The 15,555-nt window shown below is 42.8% G+C and overlaps 1 protein-coding gene across 1 annotated transcript; it reads right to left on the bottom strand.

Annotated features, from left to right (window-relative positions):
- Positions 1-4,128: 4,128 nt before the first annotated feature.
- Positions 4,129-14,794, bottom strand: TMIGD1 (transmembrane and immunoglobulin domain containing 1; the record flags this gene model as incomplete). The annotated part of the gene is made up of 5 exons (XM_081108849.1): positions 4,129-4,173; positions 5,509-5,612; positions 8,079-8,357; positions 12,686-12,964; positions 14,713-14,794. 5 exons carry the CDS (start codon positions 14,792-14,794, stop codon positions 4,129-4,131), a joined length of 789 nt encoding a protein of 262 aa, XP_080964975.1.
- Positions 14,795-15,555: the final 761 nt, after the last annotated feature.

Here is a 15,555-nt window from a genome sequence, read left to right as displayed (position 1 = left end):
CTGCCACAGCCCCCAAACCTCTAAAGCAGTAAGATGCTCTCAATCACATTCCAGTACTTTTATCCCCATCCCCTCACCCCAGGACAGTGCAGTAAAGGAAGGAGCATAGACTATAGGGTAAGGCTACTCCGGGTTTGAATCCCAGTTGCCCCTCATAGTAGTTGTGTGAGTTTGAGCAAGTTCTTTTGTTTCTCTGCTCCTCAATTTCGTCATCTATGAAATGGGGTTCCAACACCTACCTTGTAAGGTTGTTGCAACAAGAAGAAATGATCTACGCAATCCCTTTGTTGATTATCATCAGCAGAAGGACAAGGAAATATTTAGGGCAGTAATTCTCAGCTCTTAATTCTTCAACACTTCAGATATTTCCAATTAGCTCAAGGAGTGTTGTAACATTTCAAAAACGCTCTTCAACTGGGATTATTTAAAATTCCTCTTTACTTACTCAAACAAATCTCTGCAGGTCGCTAGGAGTAGGATTGGTGCTGATATCACTCCGGGCAAATATGAGAGAGGGGAAACTTGTCTTTATTATTCAACTTTGGCCCCTTCTGTGATACCTTCTCACCTACTCCAGCCCCCAGGCTTTGGATTAGCCTGGTGTGAATCCCAGTTTAGTCACTCTCCATAAATTAGTTAAGCATTCCGAGGCCAAGTATTCTCTTCGCCAAAGTTGGGACAGTCATGACTACCTCATAGGGTTGTTTACAAGATCAAGTTGCAGTTAAAGTCCTCAGCACAGAATGACTGGCTGTCTTCTGACTTCCTTCCTTGCGATCATGCCTGAGTCTTGGGGGAGAGGAGACTCTAAGTGAGAACTACCAGAGCTGTGTCACAAAAATATCCAAGAGACGATAAAAGACCAAATCAACACCAGGTTGACCCCTGGCCAATAGGTTCAGGAAAGTAATCATGATGATGGTGATGACAAAGGTAAAGTTGGTGAGGAAAGAAGTCTGTAAGCTGTTTTCAATGATTCAGAAAGCCGAATGTCAACGATTATATTATTAACCTCTAAAAGCCTGCACAGGTTAACTAAGGTAGCAGATTTCTTTGCTTTTAGGTGGATTTACATCACCTGGGTAATGGTGATGTCATGAAAGAAATTCAGAGAGGCAAGTAGATATCATTGATAAATATTTTACTGGTAAAAATTGGGAAAACAGGTCTGGTCAGTTTTTCTCAGTGGTTAGAGTGTCGGACTGTGGATCAGGGTTTCGGGTTTGATTCCCAATCATGGACATGTGACTCGGTTACAGGTTCAACCCCTGGCCTGATCAGAGCGTGTGTAGGAGGCAACCAGTCAATGTTTTTCTCTCTCTCTCTCTCTCTCTCCTTCCTCCCTCTCTTTCATTCTCTCTCTCTCTCTCTCTCTCTCTCTCTCTCTCTCTCTGAAGATCAATGGAAAAAATATCCTTGGGTGAGGATTTAAAAAAAAGTTAGAAAACAGATTACTATTATTTAATAAATAAAGTTTGCTTGATAGACCAGTTCTTTCAAAAAATGGGGCCCAGGAGGAGAAAAACAGTATGAAGTGTGTTATTATTGATAGAAAGGTTGGGAAGGGAACAACTGGCTTTGTCTGTTCCTTCTCCTCTGATATTTATAATCCTAAGGATCAAAACCAGAAGAATAAATGTTAGAATTTCAGGTACCTCATGGTAGATAGAGAAGACATTTGGTGACAGATGATGGCAGCTTCTTTTGAATTTCACGTCCAAGTCAGGCTCTATTCTAACTTCTAATTGTAAATAGTCGATATCATTTTTAATACAGGCTTCGTTTTTTTCAAAACTGTCAGGCAAAGTGAGGTGCAATGACCATTTATGATATTGTTGTGCTCTGTTAAAGCTAGTTAATATTCCTTTCTGTGCAAATGTACAAGGTCACTGTGCTTTATAAGGGTGGGGAATCTTTTTACTGATGTCCTGTAATTCTCCAGGATGGTTACATGTCCCAGGACAAAGCTGATTCATAATCTACTGGGTGGGGCAAAGGTATTATGTCTTCAGCATTTCTTGCCAACTCCTTTCAGTATTTAACTAAACGATGTGGAAATCTTTTGAGAATTTTCAAGGTGACATGAAAATTAATCCTAATCCTCCTTCTAATCCAATCTTTTCCTTTTCCAAAGGCCCAGGAAAGGACAAAGGACATGCTCCATGTAACACAGTTAAGACAGAATTCAGGTCTCCTGACTCCAAGTCCAATGAGATGTATAAGTGTTCTGTTTCCTCTTCCACTTTAAACGATCCCAACCCACCATTGCCTGAATCTGTTTTTTTCTCTATAGTCTCTAGCCTTCTACTTAATTATCTACACATTCAGATTTTCACAATCCTCCTACCTTGTCCTTACAGCATTTTAACGGGGCTTTCCAAGTTCCAGTTTGAGAAATCCTGAATGAGAGGCAGGGTCTGAAGGCTTCCCCACTCTCCATTCCACTGTGAAGTTTCAAAGGACGCAAAGAGAAGCTTACCAGGAGGATATATGTCTGTTCCTCTTAGAAGTCCATTGAGGTTCCATCTATTCTGCTCATTTCTTCTTTTTGCTTCTACGTCAATAGGGGCTTTGAACATCTGTCAGACAGCAGCTTTTCACCCCACCCCCTCCTCTCTCTCTGACACGTTTAGCTACTGCAATATTAGACAAAAAATGTTTTTTTTCTAAGATACGGGGTGGGGGATGGGGAGCAAAGCAGAGACATCCAAGGTGGTTCTGGCCAGGGCTGCCTCTCCCCCTAACCCACCCCAGTTGTGTGGCAAAGCAAAGCAGACTCTTATGGGGGGGAAATGAAGACAGGATGGAAGCAGAGAAAGCGATAACTTGCAAAAGAGCTACAATTTAAAACTGAGGTATATGAGACGAGCACAGGCTGACTCATACATGATATAGCTAGAACTATGCAGATGATGTTGCAAAAAGAAGCAAACGGTACTTGTAAACAAACATGCTGGCCAGCCCCCATCCCCTACTGTTCTCATCACCATCACTATATATAGTTCAAAAGGTTTGGGACTGTGTCAGTCATGAAGAGAGAGAAAAATGTGCTGAGTTTTCCATAATTTCTTCCATTTAAAAGAGTATTTTATATTCTGATATTATGTCCTTCCCTTTTCAGTCCCAAAACATTTCTTTTATATAATGACAGTGAAAGCAGATGATAATTGGTATTTTTACAGGCTTCCTTGGCAACTTAAAACAACGGATCACTCTAAGTTGCCCCACAGTTATTTTGGGTGGTGGTGTACTGATTTGTAAAACCCAAACAGCTATAAGCTCCTCTCTAGGAAAATATACTCTAAATGGTACACAGCTACCTTCCTTTTCAGAACAACTTTCAATGAACATGCCCTTCAAAGAAAAGACTGAACAAAAACCTAACTTTTCCTTCTGAACAGCTTTCTCCATAAAAATGTTCCGCAAGTAGAACAAATTAGTCATAAAAACTACTGTTAAGCGCTTAATGAAACACGTCTTCATAACCTCTGACAATTTGACAGGAGTGAATTTAATAATAGCAATAAATACAGATGGGGCTACATAAGTCAAGGGGATCCAGATGCACAATTCTTGCTGTATGAGATGGCATCTCAGCTTTCTCATCTGAAATGAGCCAAGAAATTAATCTTAATGATGACCATAACAATAAAAAAAATCAAAATTAAATTCATACTCTTGGAAAGAATGTCTTTGTTCTTTTTGCCCACCGCCCACTTTACGGGTATCTGGAACCAACAGATCAAAGGAAGTTCCAAAGAGGAGGCAGGCTTTAGGATGAGGAATGTGGCTCCTGACTTTGCTGTGAGGGGAACCCAGCGCGGCTGCCCCTCACTCCTTTACATCGCAGGGCAATAAAAATGCAGTTGCACAAGCATTAGCGCAAAGTTGTTTCAAGAGAGAGTAGGCTTAAGACCAAAGATACTCTCAGTTCCAGGCAACCTCCCAAACAGCCCCACCCGTCTTCCTCTAAAGAGGAGGCAGATACTCCTCCACCCTCTGTTCTCCTCTGAACCCCTTCACCTTCCAGCACCTCCCATCTCAGGAGGAGTTTGCCCGGGATGGGCTTTGTGATGCACACCACTGCTCCCCGCCGCTTACGCTTACGGCAGATCCAGCCCACAGTACTTACAGAGCTGTTTCTCTTTGAGGATCTTCACCCTTTATGCAGCACTAAAGGCAAACACAACAGGAGCAATGAGTTTTCCGGCTTTTTAAAGGCCCATTAATCAATATTTTGAATGCATCAAGGTGGCCCAAGGGACAGGAAACCCAAATGTGTCTGATAATCTCCTACCTAAAAAATACACACCAATACAGACATGCCTAGAATACACAGCCACCCCTGCACTGGTCCCAGGTCTTATTTCTCTGGCTACATTGATTACTTTTATTACATCTAGAGAAGATGTAATTCTTAATTCAAAATGTTTCCAGGATTTGTAAGTAATTGAGTATTTTTTTGTAGGAAAAATTTGCTCTGGATTGGGGAGCAGGGGTTCAGTGAATTTCTTCTTGGGAGACATTGTTGCACCGAATAAAAGCCAGTTACCATATGTTTCAAGAAGAATGGCTTTTGCTGGATAATGAACTCGGCCTAGGCCACACTCACCTTTCTTCAGAGGCTTTCTGCCATATTTGCCTCCCTTTGGCACTGGGTTAACTGGTGGAGTCAAATGCCTGGCACTCACCTATGCACCCACATACTCTGCATCATGCTAGCCAACAAGGTTAACCATTCAACAATTCAAACTCCAGCCCACCACAGCTGGGGCACGTGGCCTAACTCAAAAGGTGAGCAGCAAGTGTCACCCTTTTCATGTAGATTCCTGACTCTGGAGCAGATGCTCCTCTCTACATTGATTTATTGTACCAGGGGTGCCATCGCCACAATAAAAGGAAATTTAAAAGGAAGAAAAATCAGCCCTAATTCCTCTACCCTGAACACCATACCAGAGGTCCTCAAACTTTTTAAACAGGGGGCCAGTTCACTGTCCCTCAGACATTCCACACATGCGCACTGCGGGCCCGGGACAAGTCGGCTGCTAAGCAGGACAGGCAGCGGCGGCAAAAACACCCGGCGGCCGGATAAATGTTTTCGGCGGGCTGCACGTGGCCCGCGGGCCGTAGTTTGAGGACCCCTGCTAGCCATTTTCATTCAGGTCTTGTCCATATGCACTTCTATACTTCGTAAATCTGTACTCATCTATAGTATAAAAAGCCAGCGATCGTAACGCTGTAATGCCATAACGACCAAACGACCGGCCACCAGGAGGTGCATTGATGGGTCTTGTGGCGGGGTGGGTCTGGGTCTCACGCGATTTCGCGTGCTGGGCCTCTAGTAGTTTATGAAAGATGTTTATTCCCTTAAGCAACTTCCATTTTAGATTATATGGTGGAGAGACCAGACTGTCCAAGTATGGTTCCTAACTCTAGTCACTTATACCGCTGGTTCTTGGCTTTTATTTAGATGACGTTTTTCCTAAATAGCCTAGAATACTTAGATACCTTCATTATCCTTTGTCTTCTAGCAATCAGTCCGAAGCACAACGTCAGAAAGACCACAACCGTTGCAGCAATAATGGGTTCTATTGGTACACTCGAACCTCTATCTGTTGGAAATGCAAACACAGAGAATGAGAACTAACATTTACATGCTTCTAACTTATGTACTTCTAATATGTGCCAGCCATGATGCCTTGCACTTTAACGAATACCATCCTCTTACTTAAATCCTCCCAACAATCCCCCAAAGTAGGTATTCTATCCCCATTTTGCAGAAGAGGAACCGGGGGCTTCGAGAGGTTAGTTTACATGTCCCAAATCACAGACGTAGTACTGGCATTTTCCTCCCATGTTCATAGGGTAAAGCAATCCCAACACGTGGGCTAACACCCTGTGCTCAAGAAAAAAGATCCGTGATGTCATCTGCAGCTTTGCATGGCCTCATTGAAACTACCCAACTGAGCCCCGCAGCTGAGAGGCTCATGGCAAACTTGGCGTTTAGCCTGACCACCGGCAGCACAGTGCTTACGCTGCCAAGGCAGCCAACAACCAGGGAAGTCGTAAAGCAGGAAGAAATAGGAAAAACAAGTTGGTTTGGAAGAGCTCCACCCCAAACAAGATCCTGCCCACCTGAAAGCCAGGTTGTCAAACTGGCATCCTGCTTGTCACACAAGTTGTATATCTTTTATGTGACATGGAACAACTATGATTCCTTCCTAACCGAGAGGGATGATATAACCCCCCAGCGTCTGCCTGTGGGCCTTACAGCCAGTCGGAATGGTATGGCCTGAGGCTCCCACCAACCATGCTTTTGTGTGTGTGTGTGGGGGGGGGGCAGTGAATAGCCACAGACTTCAACCTGGTGCCCCTTCCACTGATTCTTAGCTTCTTTGTGGGGTTGGTTTTTAAAGCAAGTAGCCCCTGGGCTTACTGTCACTGTTCTGCATGACAAATGACTGAACGGGCCAGCAACCACAGTGACTGGCCGCAGCAGCTCTTCCTCCCCACCAGCCATTCCGTTGGTGCCTTAGACCCCTTGACAGGGAGGAAATAAGAAGCCCTATGCTCCCTAGAAAGGGAGTGGACTGGCTATTCTTGGTGGGGGGAAAGGAGTGAGGGGGATGTGGGAAGAGACTGGACAAAAACCGTGCACCTATGGATGAGGACAGTGGATGGAGAGTGAGGGCGGAGGGTGGGGTGGGAACTGGGTGGAGGGGAGTTATGGGGGGGAAAAAAGAGGAACAAATGTAATAATCTGAACAATAAAGATTTAATTAATTAAAAAAAAAAAAAGAAGAAGCCCTATGCTCCCATCAGTCCTACACTCCTGGCGGGGGTTCAGTTGGCTTCCTGGGAACTGGCAAGGAAGGCAATGAGTGGGCGAATGGCAAAGTGAATAAATAATGTTCTAACAAGATGTACACGCCTCGGCTTGTTTGGCTGCTTCTAGCTTCCTGGCCCCAGACCAGGAAATGTGCGCATGAGCATTTTCGGCATCTGCTACACCAGGATCTCTCTTTTCTCTTTTTGTATGAACAAGAAATATGAGGAGGGTCAATTAGTTGGAGCTTCATTTATCCCTATATCGCAGAGGTGATAAACCTGGGTAAAGAAGCAGGAAACCAAGAAGGAACTCACCCCCACCCCTAGAGTCCCCTGCCCCCTCTTCTGATTAGCCGACATGTTACATTTTCAGACTTAGGAGTGGTTTTAGAGATCCGTTTTCTTATCGAGTCAGCATCTTTCTTTACCCTGTGTTTCTGACTTCTGTTTGTCACTAGGCTGTGAACTCAAAAGTCCAGATTTTACAAACCTTGTTGCCCAGGAGAGTTCATGGAAATACTCCCCCCTAAAAGCCTACCAAAATCATCTTCCCCCAGATAGTTCTAGAAAAGGACCTTTGCTCAAAAGGCAGTGTCCTTTAAGGAATGGGCATCATTTCCCTAAAAGGAAGGATGAGAGTTCTTCGTGGGAAACTCCTTGAATGGGACAATTCACCAAAGAAAATCCTAGCTGCTAATCATAATTGTCATCATCATTTGTTGTCATGAAAAATATATTTTAAAATATATTTTTATTGATTTCAGAGAGGAAGAGAGAAGGAAAGAGATAGAAACATCAATGATGAGAGTGAATCATTGATCGGCTACCTCTTGTATGCCCCACACTGGGGATTGAGCCTGCAACCCGGGCATGTGCCCTTGACCAGGAGTCAAACTGTGACCTCCTGGTTCATAGGTTGACGCTCAACCACTGAACCACGCCAGCTGGGCATGAAAAATATTTACTGAGCATCTATTCCAAGTTTTGCACTATGCTGTATATTATTTAAAAAGAGCCGAAACCGGTTTGGCTCAGTGGATAGAGCGTCGGCCTGCGGACTGAAGGGTCCCAGGTTCGATTCCGGTCAAAGGGCATGTACCTGGGTTGCGGGCACATCCCCAGTAGGAGATGTGCAGGAGGCAGCTGATCAATGTTTCTCTCTCATCGATGTTTCTAACTCTCTATCTCTCTCTCTTCCTCTCTGTAAAAAATCAATAAAATATATTTTTTTTAAAAAAAAAGAGAGTTACCTTTGACAAAGAGGTGAAAGTCTTTTGTCTTTGTTTCCAGAGGTGAATATGCAAAACAGCTGTAGGTTCCATTGTCAGATTTCTTGACTTTGGTGATTGACAGCTGAAGAGACTCACTTGTCTGTTGGACTTGGTGATGGTTTTTCTCTAAGGTCAGGATGCTGCTGTTTCTGTACCACATCATTTGGGCCTGGGGGTTGGATTTCACATTACAAACCAGCTTCACGGCACTGCCTTCCTCAACTGTTTGGTAGTCGTTTCCACTTAGGAGCGGAGGAACTGCAAGACACAAGCATTGAGGTTTAATTAGCAGATAAACCATAGTTTACTGTCCGTGTTCAAGATCTTCGGTCTGTCTCGTCTAGTCATTCATTCATCTGACAAAAATTTACTGAGTGACTACTGTATGCCAAGCACTGGGCTAGGAACCACGGGTACAATGGTAAATAACATGCATCCATTTCCAAACTTAATAGAACTTTCAATGTGGTGGACAAACCAGGAAGCAAAGATCCTATAAAATCAAAGGCTAATATGCAAATTGTACCCTCAACCCGGGAGTTCCACCGGGAATTCTGTCAGGGGGCAGGGCTGGCTGGCCAACTGCCTACGGCCCCTCCCCCCAGAGGTACCCCCGCCCCCATCGGGGTGGGCTGGCCAGACCCCACCCATGCACGAATTCATGCACTGGGCCTCGAGCATATAATAATGAATCTGTACCAATTTGTAACACTAACCACTCTGTGCTAGTGGTGGATAAAACAGTATAATGTTAAGAAAGCAGGCATTGCAGTTTGCTCTCATTCCAACTACATCACTTACTGTGACCCTGGGAAAGTTACTTAACTGCCAAGTAACTGCTCAGTTTCCTTATCGAAAAAGTGGGATCGTAGCTACCTTATGCATTGCTGTGGAAGATTAAGTGAGATAATGCCTGTAAAGAATTTCTCGCCGTGCTGGTTAGCACTGTCATTATGGATGGTGGTTTTGAGCACTCCTCACAACCTCCACTTTCACATCTGCTCTAACCACACATTTACCAATGCGCATTTGCATTTCCTCAACAGTCCTCTGGAAATGATGTCCTCCTCCCAGAGGTGTTCCAGTCGTGGCAACTCCGGCGTCTATGGAAGATGAGCGTGGTTTTCTGACTCCCTGTCATTCCTCCGTGCGAGCAACTCCTTACTTCCTCCGTGATGATGGCAGTTACAGACCCATCGATAGTCGGACACATTTATCGGCACCAAATAATCCTACCCTCCTCCCTACCAGGCCTTTCCAGCTTTTAGGAGGAGAAATGGCTCCCCTCTTCACGCCCTTTGCAGTTTCTGGCCAGGGTGCAGAAGAGTAATAAAATGCTTGAGAAGTGGGCTGTAGGAAAGACGTCAAGGCGGAGAAGGAGGGAGGAAGGAGCTTGTATAATCTGCACACTGAATAATTAGACCCTGAGAAGGCTGTGCTATTAATAACTCTCAGAAGAATGACATTTTGTTGCTCCTTGGAATGAGCTTGAAGTCTGTATCCATATCCAACAAGGATGTTCGGTGGTATTCAGATATGTAGGAAGCTGCTTGAATATAGAACATAGTGCCAAACATAACCAGTTCCACCAGTTCCACAGGTCCTATCAGTTGTTGCTTTTTATTTAACTATTTAAAATTAACATAAGCTCATCAGCTATACGTATTTCTTTTAAAAAAAAAATTAATACATGTCAGGCTCTGACTATGTAGCTCAGTTGGTTAGAGTGTTGTCCTGATATGCCAAAGTTGCAGGTTCGATCTCCCCAGTCAGGCACATACAAGAACCAGCAAATGAATGCATAAATAGGTGGAACAACAAACAAATAGATCTCTCTCTCTCTTTCTCACCCTTTCTCTTTCTCTCTCAAATCAGTACATTAAAAAAAATACATTTTATGCCTGGTCAGTGTGGCTCAGTTGGTTGAGCATCATCCCAAGCACCAGGAGGTCACCGGTTCAATTCCCAGTCAGGGCACATGCCCGGTTGTGGGTTCGATCCTTAGTGGGGTGCGTACAGGAAGCAGCTGTTCAATGTTTCTCTCTCTCCCTTCCTCTCTCTAAAAGTCAACAAAACATATTTAAAGTAATAATAATAATAATACATTTCAGATACAGTTCAGGTCCTCCTTGACTCTATTCTCATAATTTCCTGACTTCTTAGAGATACCCACAATTATACATTTGATATAAATCCTTGCATCTTTTTTTTAAAAGTAGGGTATTTTTTTTTACATATAATGTACCCATAGGAAATATATTGTATTGTTTTAGGAGGGTGAGAAGGGTTTACATGAAAGATTGAATTCTTTCAATAACTTGAATGTTTTTGAGATATATCCACATTGAACCACAGAGATCTAGCTCATTGATTTTATTTTTATTTATTATTATTTTTTAATCCTCACCCAAGGATATCTTTTTCATTGATTTTTAGAGAGAGAGTAGAAGGGAGAGGGGAAGACAGAGAGAAATATCAATGTGAGAAAAACAAACGCTTGGTTGCCTCCTGCATGAGCCCTGATCAGGGTCCAGGCCAGGGAGGATCCTGCAACCGAGGTATGTATCCTTAGCCAGAATCGAACTCGGGACCCTTTGGTCCATAGGCCAATGCTCTATCCACTGAGCCAAACAGACTGGAGCCAGCTCATTGCTTTTAGAGTCCTATAGTGAAATATATGACTCTAACCATGTTATTTTGATGGGAATTCGGTTTTATTTGTTTTTAAAATGTTAAACAGAGCTTCAATAAGTATGCTTGTATATGTCTCTACGCACATGTGCGTGTGTTTCTCCAAGGTTAACGTCTAGAAATAGAGATGCTGGGTCTCATAGGGTAAGCACACTTGAGATTTTGAAAGATATTGCAAAAGAGGTGGTCTCAGTTTATGCTTTCAGCAACAGTGTATGAAAGCACCCATTTCTGCACACACTCCCCCAAATAGTGTATTTGCAACTGCTATTTATAATAATAATACTTTCTCGGGACTTTACATGCTATTCTTGCCATAATTTATGACCTCATTTTGACTTATTGATTAATGAGTATCAGTTTGTCTCTTTGAGCCACTGACCAACTGGCGACAACAGTATTTCAGAGGTTGTTATACAGATGATTTTGGATTCAGTTTGGAAAACAAAAATCTTTTTTTTAAAGCCACCAAATGAAGGCATTTCTGCCGTGCCTCCCTTAAGAAGGTACACTGGGAAGAACACTCGATTAAGGGCCTGGGGGTTGTGTTCTGTCCCCAGCTCCCGCTGCGATAATTCTGGCCTCAGCCTGAGGCTCAGTTTCCTCATCTGTCGCGTCATAGGCATTACAAGACCTCCAAGGGCCCCTGATAGTTTTGGGTTCTATCAAAGTGTGCAAAGGGAAGCTTGCTAAAAAACACATTTCATTCATTCATAGCAAATAAAAAACAAAACTCCTTTTCCCAGGAACAAGCAAATGATTCACGCTGGAAACTCAAGCTGCAGGTCGTCAGTATTTTCCAGAGCTGGATTCTTTGGCATTTTCTCCACCCTTTTATCTCAGAAACAGTGGCATCAATTTTTCACAGAAAAGCCTGCTGGACTTGAGTCCAGAGCTCTTTCTACCAAATCCCTACCACAGCATCACCCTAACCCACATCACCCCTCACCCCACCATCCACACCACCCTCATGTAGAGCCAGCTTTCCAACCAAACCATGTTCATCTGCGTAGAATCATTTAAAGGACCCCTAACGCCATATAGTTCCACCAATGGGTGGCCAATTCCTGCAACCCAGCCATTAAAGAGCTTCATCTTGCCCTAGCTGGCTTGGCTTAGTGGATAGAGCGTCGGCCTGCGGACTGAAGGGTCCCAGGTTCAATTCTGGCCAAGGGCACATGCCTGGGTTGCGGGCTCATTCCCCAGTAGGGGGTGTGCAGGAAGCAGCCAATCAATGATTCTCTCTTATCATTGATGTTTCTATCCCTCTCGCCTTCTCCCTTCCTCTCTGAAATCAATAAAGAAATATTTTTTTTTTAAAAAAAAGAGCTTCATCTTTTGAGGTTTTAAACATGAACAACCAATATATTCATGAAAAAGTGAACACTCTCATTCTTTTTTTTTTTAATCCTCACCTGAGGATATTTTTCCATTGATTTTTAGGAGGAGTGGAAGAAAGAGGGAAAGACAGAGAGAAATATTGATATGAGAGAAACACATCGATTGGTTGCCTCCTGCACACACCCTGACCAAGGCCCAGGCCAGGGAGGAGCCTGCAACCGAGGTATGTGCCCTTGACCGGAATCGAACCTGGGACCCTTCAGTCCACAGGCCGACGTTCTATCCACTGAGCCAAACCAGTTAGGGCCACCCTCATTCTTAATTTTTGAAATTCAAATAAAATTTTACATCAAGCTGGCAAATGTCACACTCAGTGCTCATGAGGTGTGGGGAAATAGGCCCCTTTGTGCTTTGCTGCGGGAGCGTAAGTAGGACAATTTGGCAATACCAAGCAAATGCTAAAATGCACATACTCTTTAGACCCAGATTTCAGCTACCCCTGAGTGCAGTGCCGACCACACCGACGGGCCAGCAGTGTCTTTCCTTTTACTCACAAGGGACGTTCAGCACCACGGAGATGGACACCGACTGGTCCCTCTGCAGCTTGCAGGTAAAGGTGACCCCATTGTCATCCTCACTGATGGAAGTCACACACACGGCGCTGGAATTGATTTTGTTTTCGGACTTCAAATCCACTGTCCCCCCTTCTCGGAACCAGAGAAGTCCTTCCTCCCCGGTGTGGTTCTGAACAGCACACGTCAGAGACTCTTCGGAGCCCAGCTGAGTGTTCAGAACGTGGCTCTGGGTTTTCCCATTCACAGTTAAAACGGAGCCTGGGGGCAGGAAGAAGCTGTTACCACAGGGTGACCAGCCTAAACGGCCATACGTGTTCTACCAGAACAATGAAGTTAAGGTGGTCGTATGGATCTATGTGATTTTACCAGGAAGAAGGTCTGTCATGTAGTATTGACTACAGGAAGGAAACGCTGAAAATGGTTACCAACTTTTGCTGCACCTTGGAATCACCTGGAGAATTTTTTAAAAAATTGCTAACGCCTTGATCCCACCCCAGACTTTCTTATTCATTGATAGGAGTGCAACCTGGGCATGGATTTTTTTTTAAAGCCCCAGATGATTCTAATGTGTAGTGAGGTTTGAGAACCATTGAGTTAGAAAACAGTATGTACAGAATTACTCTATTTACACACACACACACACACACACACACACACACATTTATGAGGAAAAGTGTTGGGGAAAAAATATAATATAATATATATATATATATATATATATATATATATGGAATAGCATTGATGAAAATAGAGAAAAAAGTTAAGAAATGCTTACCAGATTTAATTTGTTTACTTCAAGAGGTTGGATGTAGCAAAGTGGGAGTGGGGAAATACAAAGAAATACAAAGAAAAAAAGCACTATAGTAAAATGAAAAAGTATTTAAGACGAAACATTAGGTGAATAGGCAGAATGTAAATTATATCTCTAATAATTACTATAAATGTATCAAAATTGCATATGGGCAAAAGCTCATTGAAAACATTTCTGATTAGGTGATAGAATTTGGTCTTCCATATCTGATGATTTAATATTGTGTTGGCAATGCAGTGAAATAAAAAGATATTTAAACAGCTGTGGTTTGTGGACAGGTAAGTCATTATGAGGTGGATGATTAGGATATAAAGTACTTTGTTTTCATCTCTCATTTTTAGAAACCCATCCATCATATAACATACCCAAACTTCAGCTTTTACTTTCCTGGTTCAGAAGCAAGTAACAAAAGGTAAAAAGTCACTTTAGCCACCAGAAACTTGCCCCCTATATACCATTGGTTAAAATAGTCTGTAAACACATTAACTTTAAAAAACAAACAAACAGAAACAACTGGAAAAAAATAATGAGATTTCAGCCTAGGTTTTGTTTGTTGGTTGGTTGGTTGGTTGGTTTTTTAATCTGGAAGAATATACACCAAAACGTTAAATGGCTGTGTTTGGATGATGGGATTTGGTGGGATTTTTACTTTTATTCTTTTATAAATAGCATGTCCCAAAAATGTATACACACATATTGAATCATTATGAAGGCAGTGTTTATTGAAATACATTTCATTTTCAAAATTGAGCTATCAGCTGTTAAAGGATATATACATTTTTTGAGACACCCTGTATTTCCTAAGTTATTTTACAGCAACTATATATTACTTTTAAAATGGAGGGGGAAAGCTAGTTCTAGGTTGGGGTGGGGAGCAAATGCAGGAAAGATTTCTGTGTAAGTGTATGTTCAAATAAACAGCAGATTGTTTTGGGTATGATTAGTAATACAATGCATTAAAATGTAGGGAAATTGTGGCTGTGGCTCTGGAGAGAATAGGATACTTCTTCTATACTAGGAGAACCACAAAAATATTTTCCATTTAAATTTTATGATGTTACCTGACTCCTATGCTCTGAACCAGAGCAACTATGTCTTCATTCCAATTTGGACTCTGGATTTTTCCAATGCCCACCCATCATTTTTAACCTGAACTTTTTCTTTATTGAAAGAGGCGAAAGAAATATGAACTTACTTGTCGTTTCACGTGGCAGAAATAAGACCACTAAGAGAAGAAAGCTGCACATTCGCATTAGGCCGCCGCTCTTCTGTGCCATCTTTAACGAATTTAAGTTGGATCTGGGGGTGGGGGTGGGAAGAAAATGCAGTTGTTTCTGTACTTTGAGCTACACTGAGTTTATGAACCTTCGTCTTGTCCATTATGCACTTACAGTGAAGTACCAGATGAGTCATCCCAGTTATAATGATGTTATTTGCAGTTTTCAAACAATCCCGTTCTGACTCCTAAGTTCTAAGTGCTTTCAGTATTAAAACATTTTTTAAGGCAACAACAACAAAATCACAAGGAACTAGGCTGTCAGATACCGGGCGGTGCTAGGACAGCCCTGGGGAAGGCACTAGTAAAACCAGCCTTCCCTAGAGAAATGGAGAAGGTCATTTTCACAGAAAGGGCTATGAAACGTGTTTCATTCTCAGATGGCCCCCAGTGAACAAAGTAAGCCTTGTTTGGAAAGCCTTTCTGGGGTCATTTGTGTAAAGATGCTCGCTGCTAATAGAAAGTTTTTTGAGACTATTCCAAATTCCATTGATTCAAATGGTTTACACTTTAGGAATGATTCAATCACAACATGGCCTCTAGTCTTTTTTTTTTTTTTTAATATATTTTGTATTGACTTCAGAGAGGAAGGGAGAGGGAGAGATAGAAATATCAATGAGGAGAGAGAATCATTGATCAGCTGCCTCTTGCTCACCCCACACAGGGGATCAAGCCCACAACCTGGGCATGTGCCCTAACCAGGAATTGACCGTGACCTCCTGGTTCATAAGCCGAAGCTCAACCGCTGAGCCACGCCCACCA

This window comes from Myotis nattereri (assembly GCF_964212035.1).
Source record: "Myotis nattereri genome assembly, chromosome: 16".
NCBI lineage: Eukaryota > Metazoa > Chordata > Mammalia > Chiroptera > Vespertilionidae > Myotis > Myotis nattereri.
The sequence above is the reverse complement of the archived record's forward strand: the minus strand, read 5'-3'. Positions and strand labels throughout refer to the sequence as shown.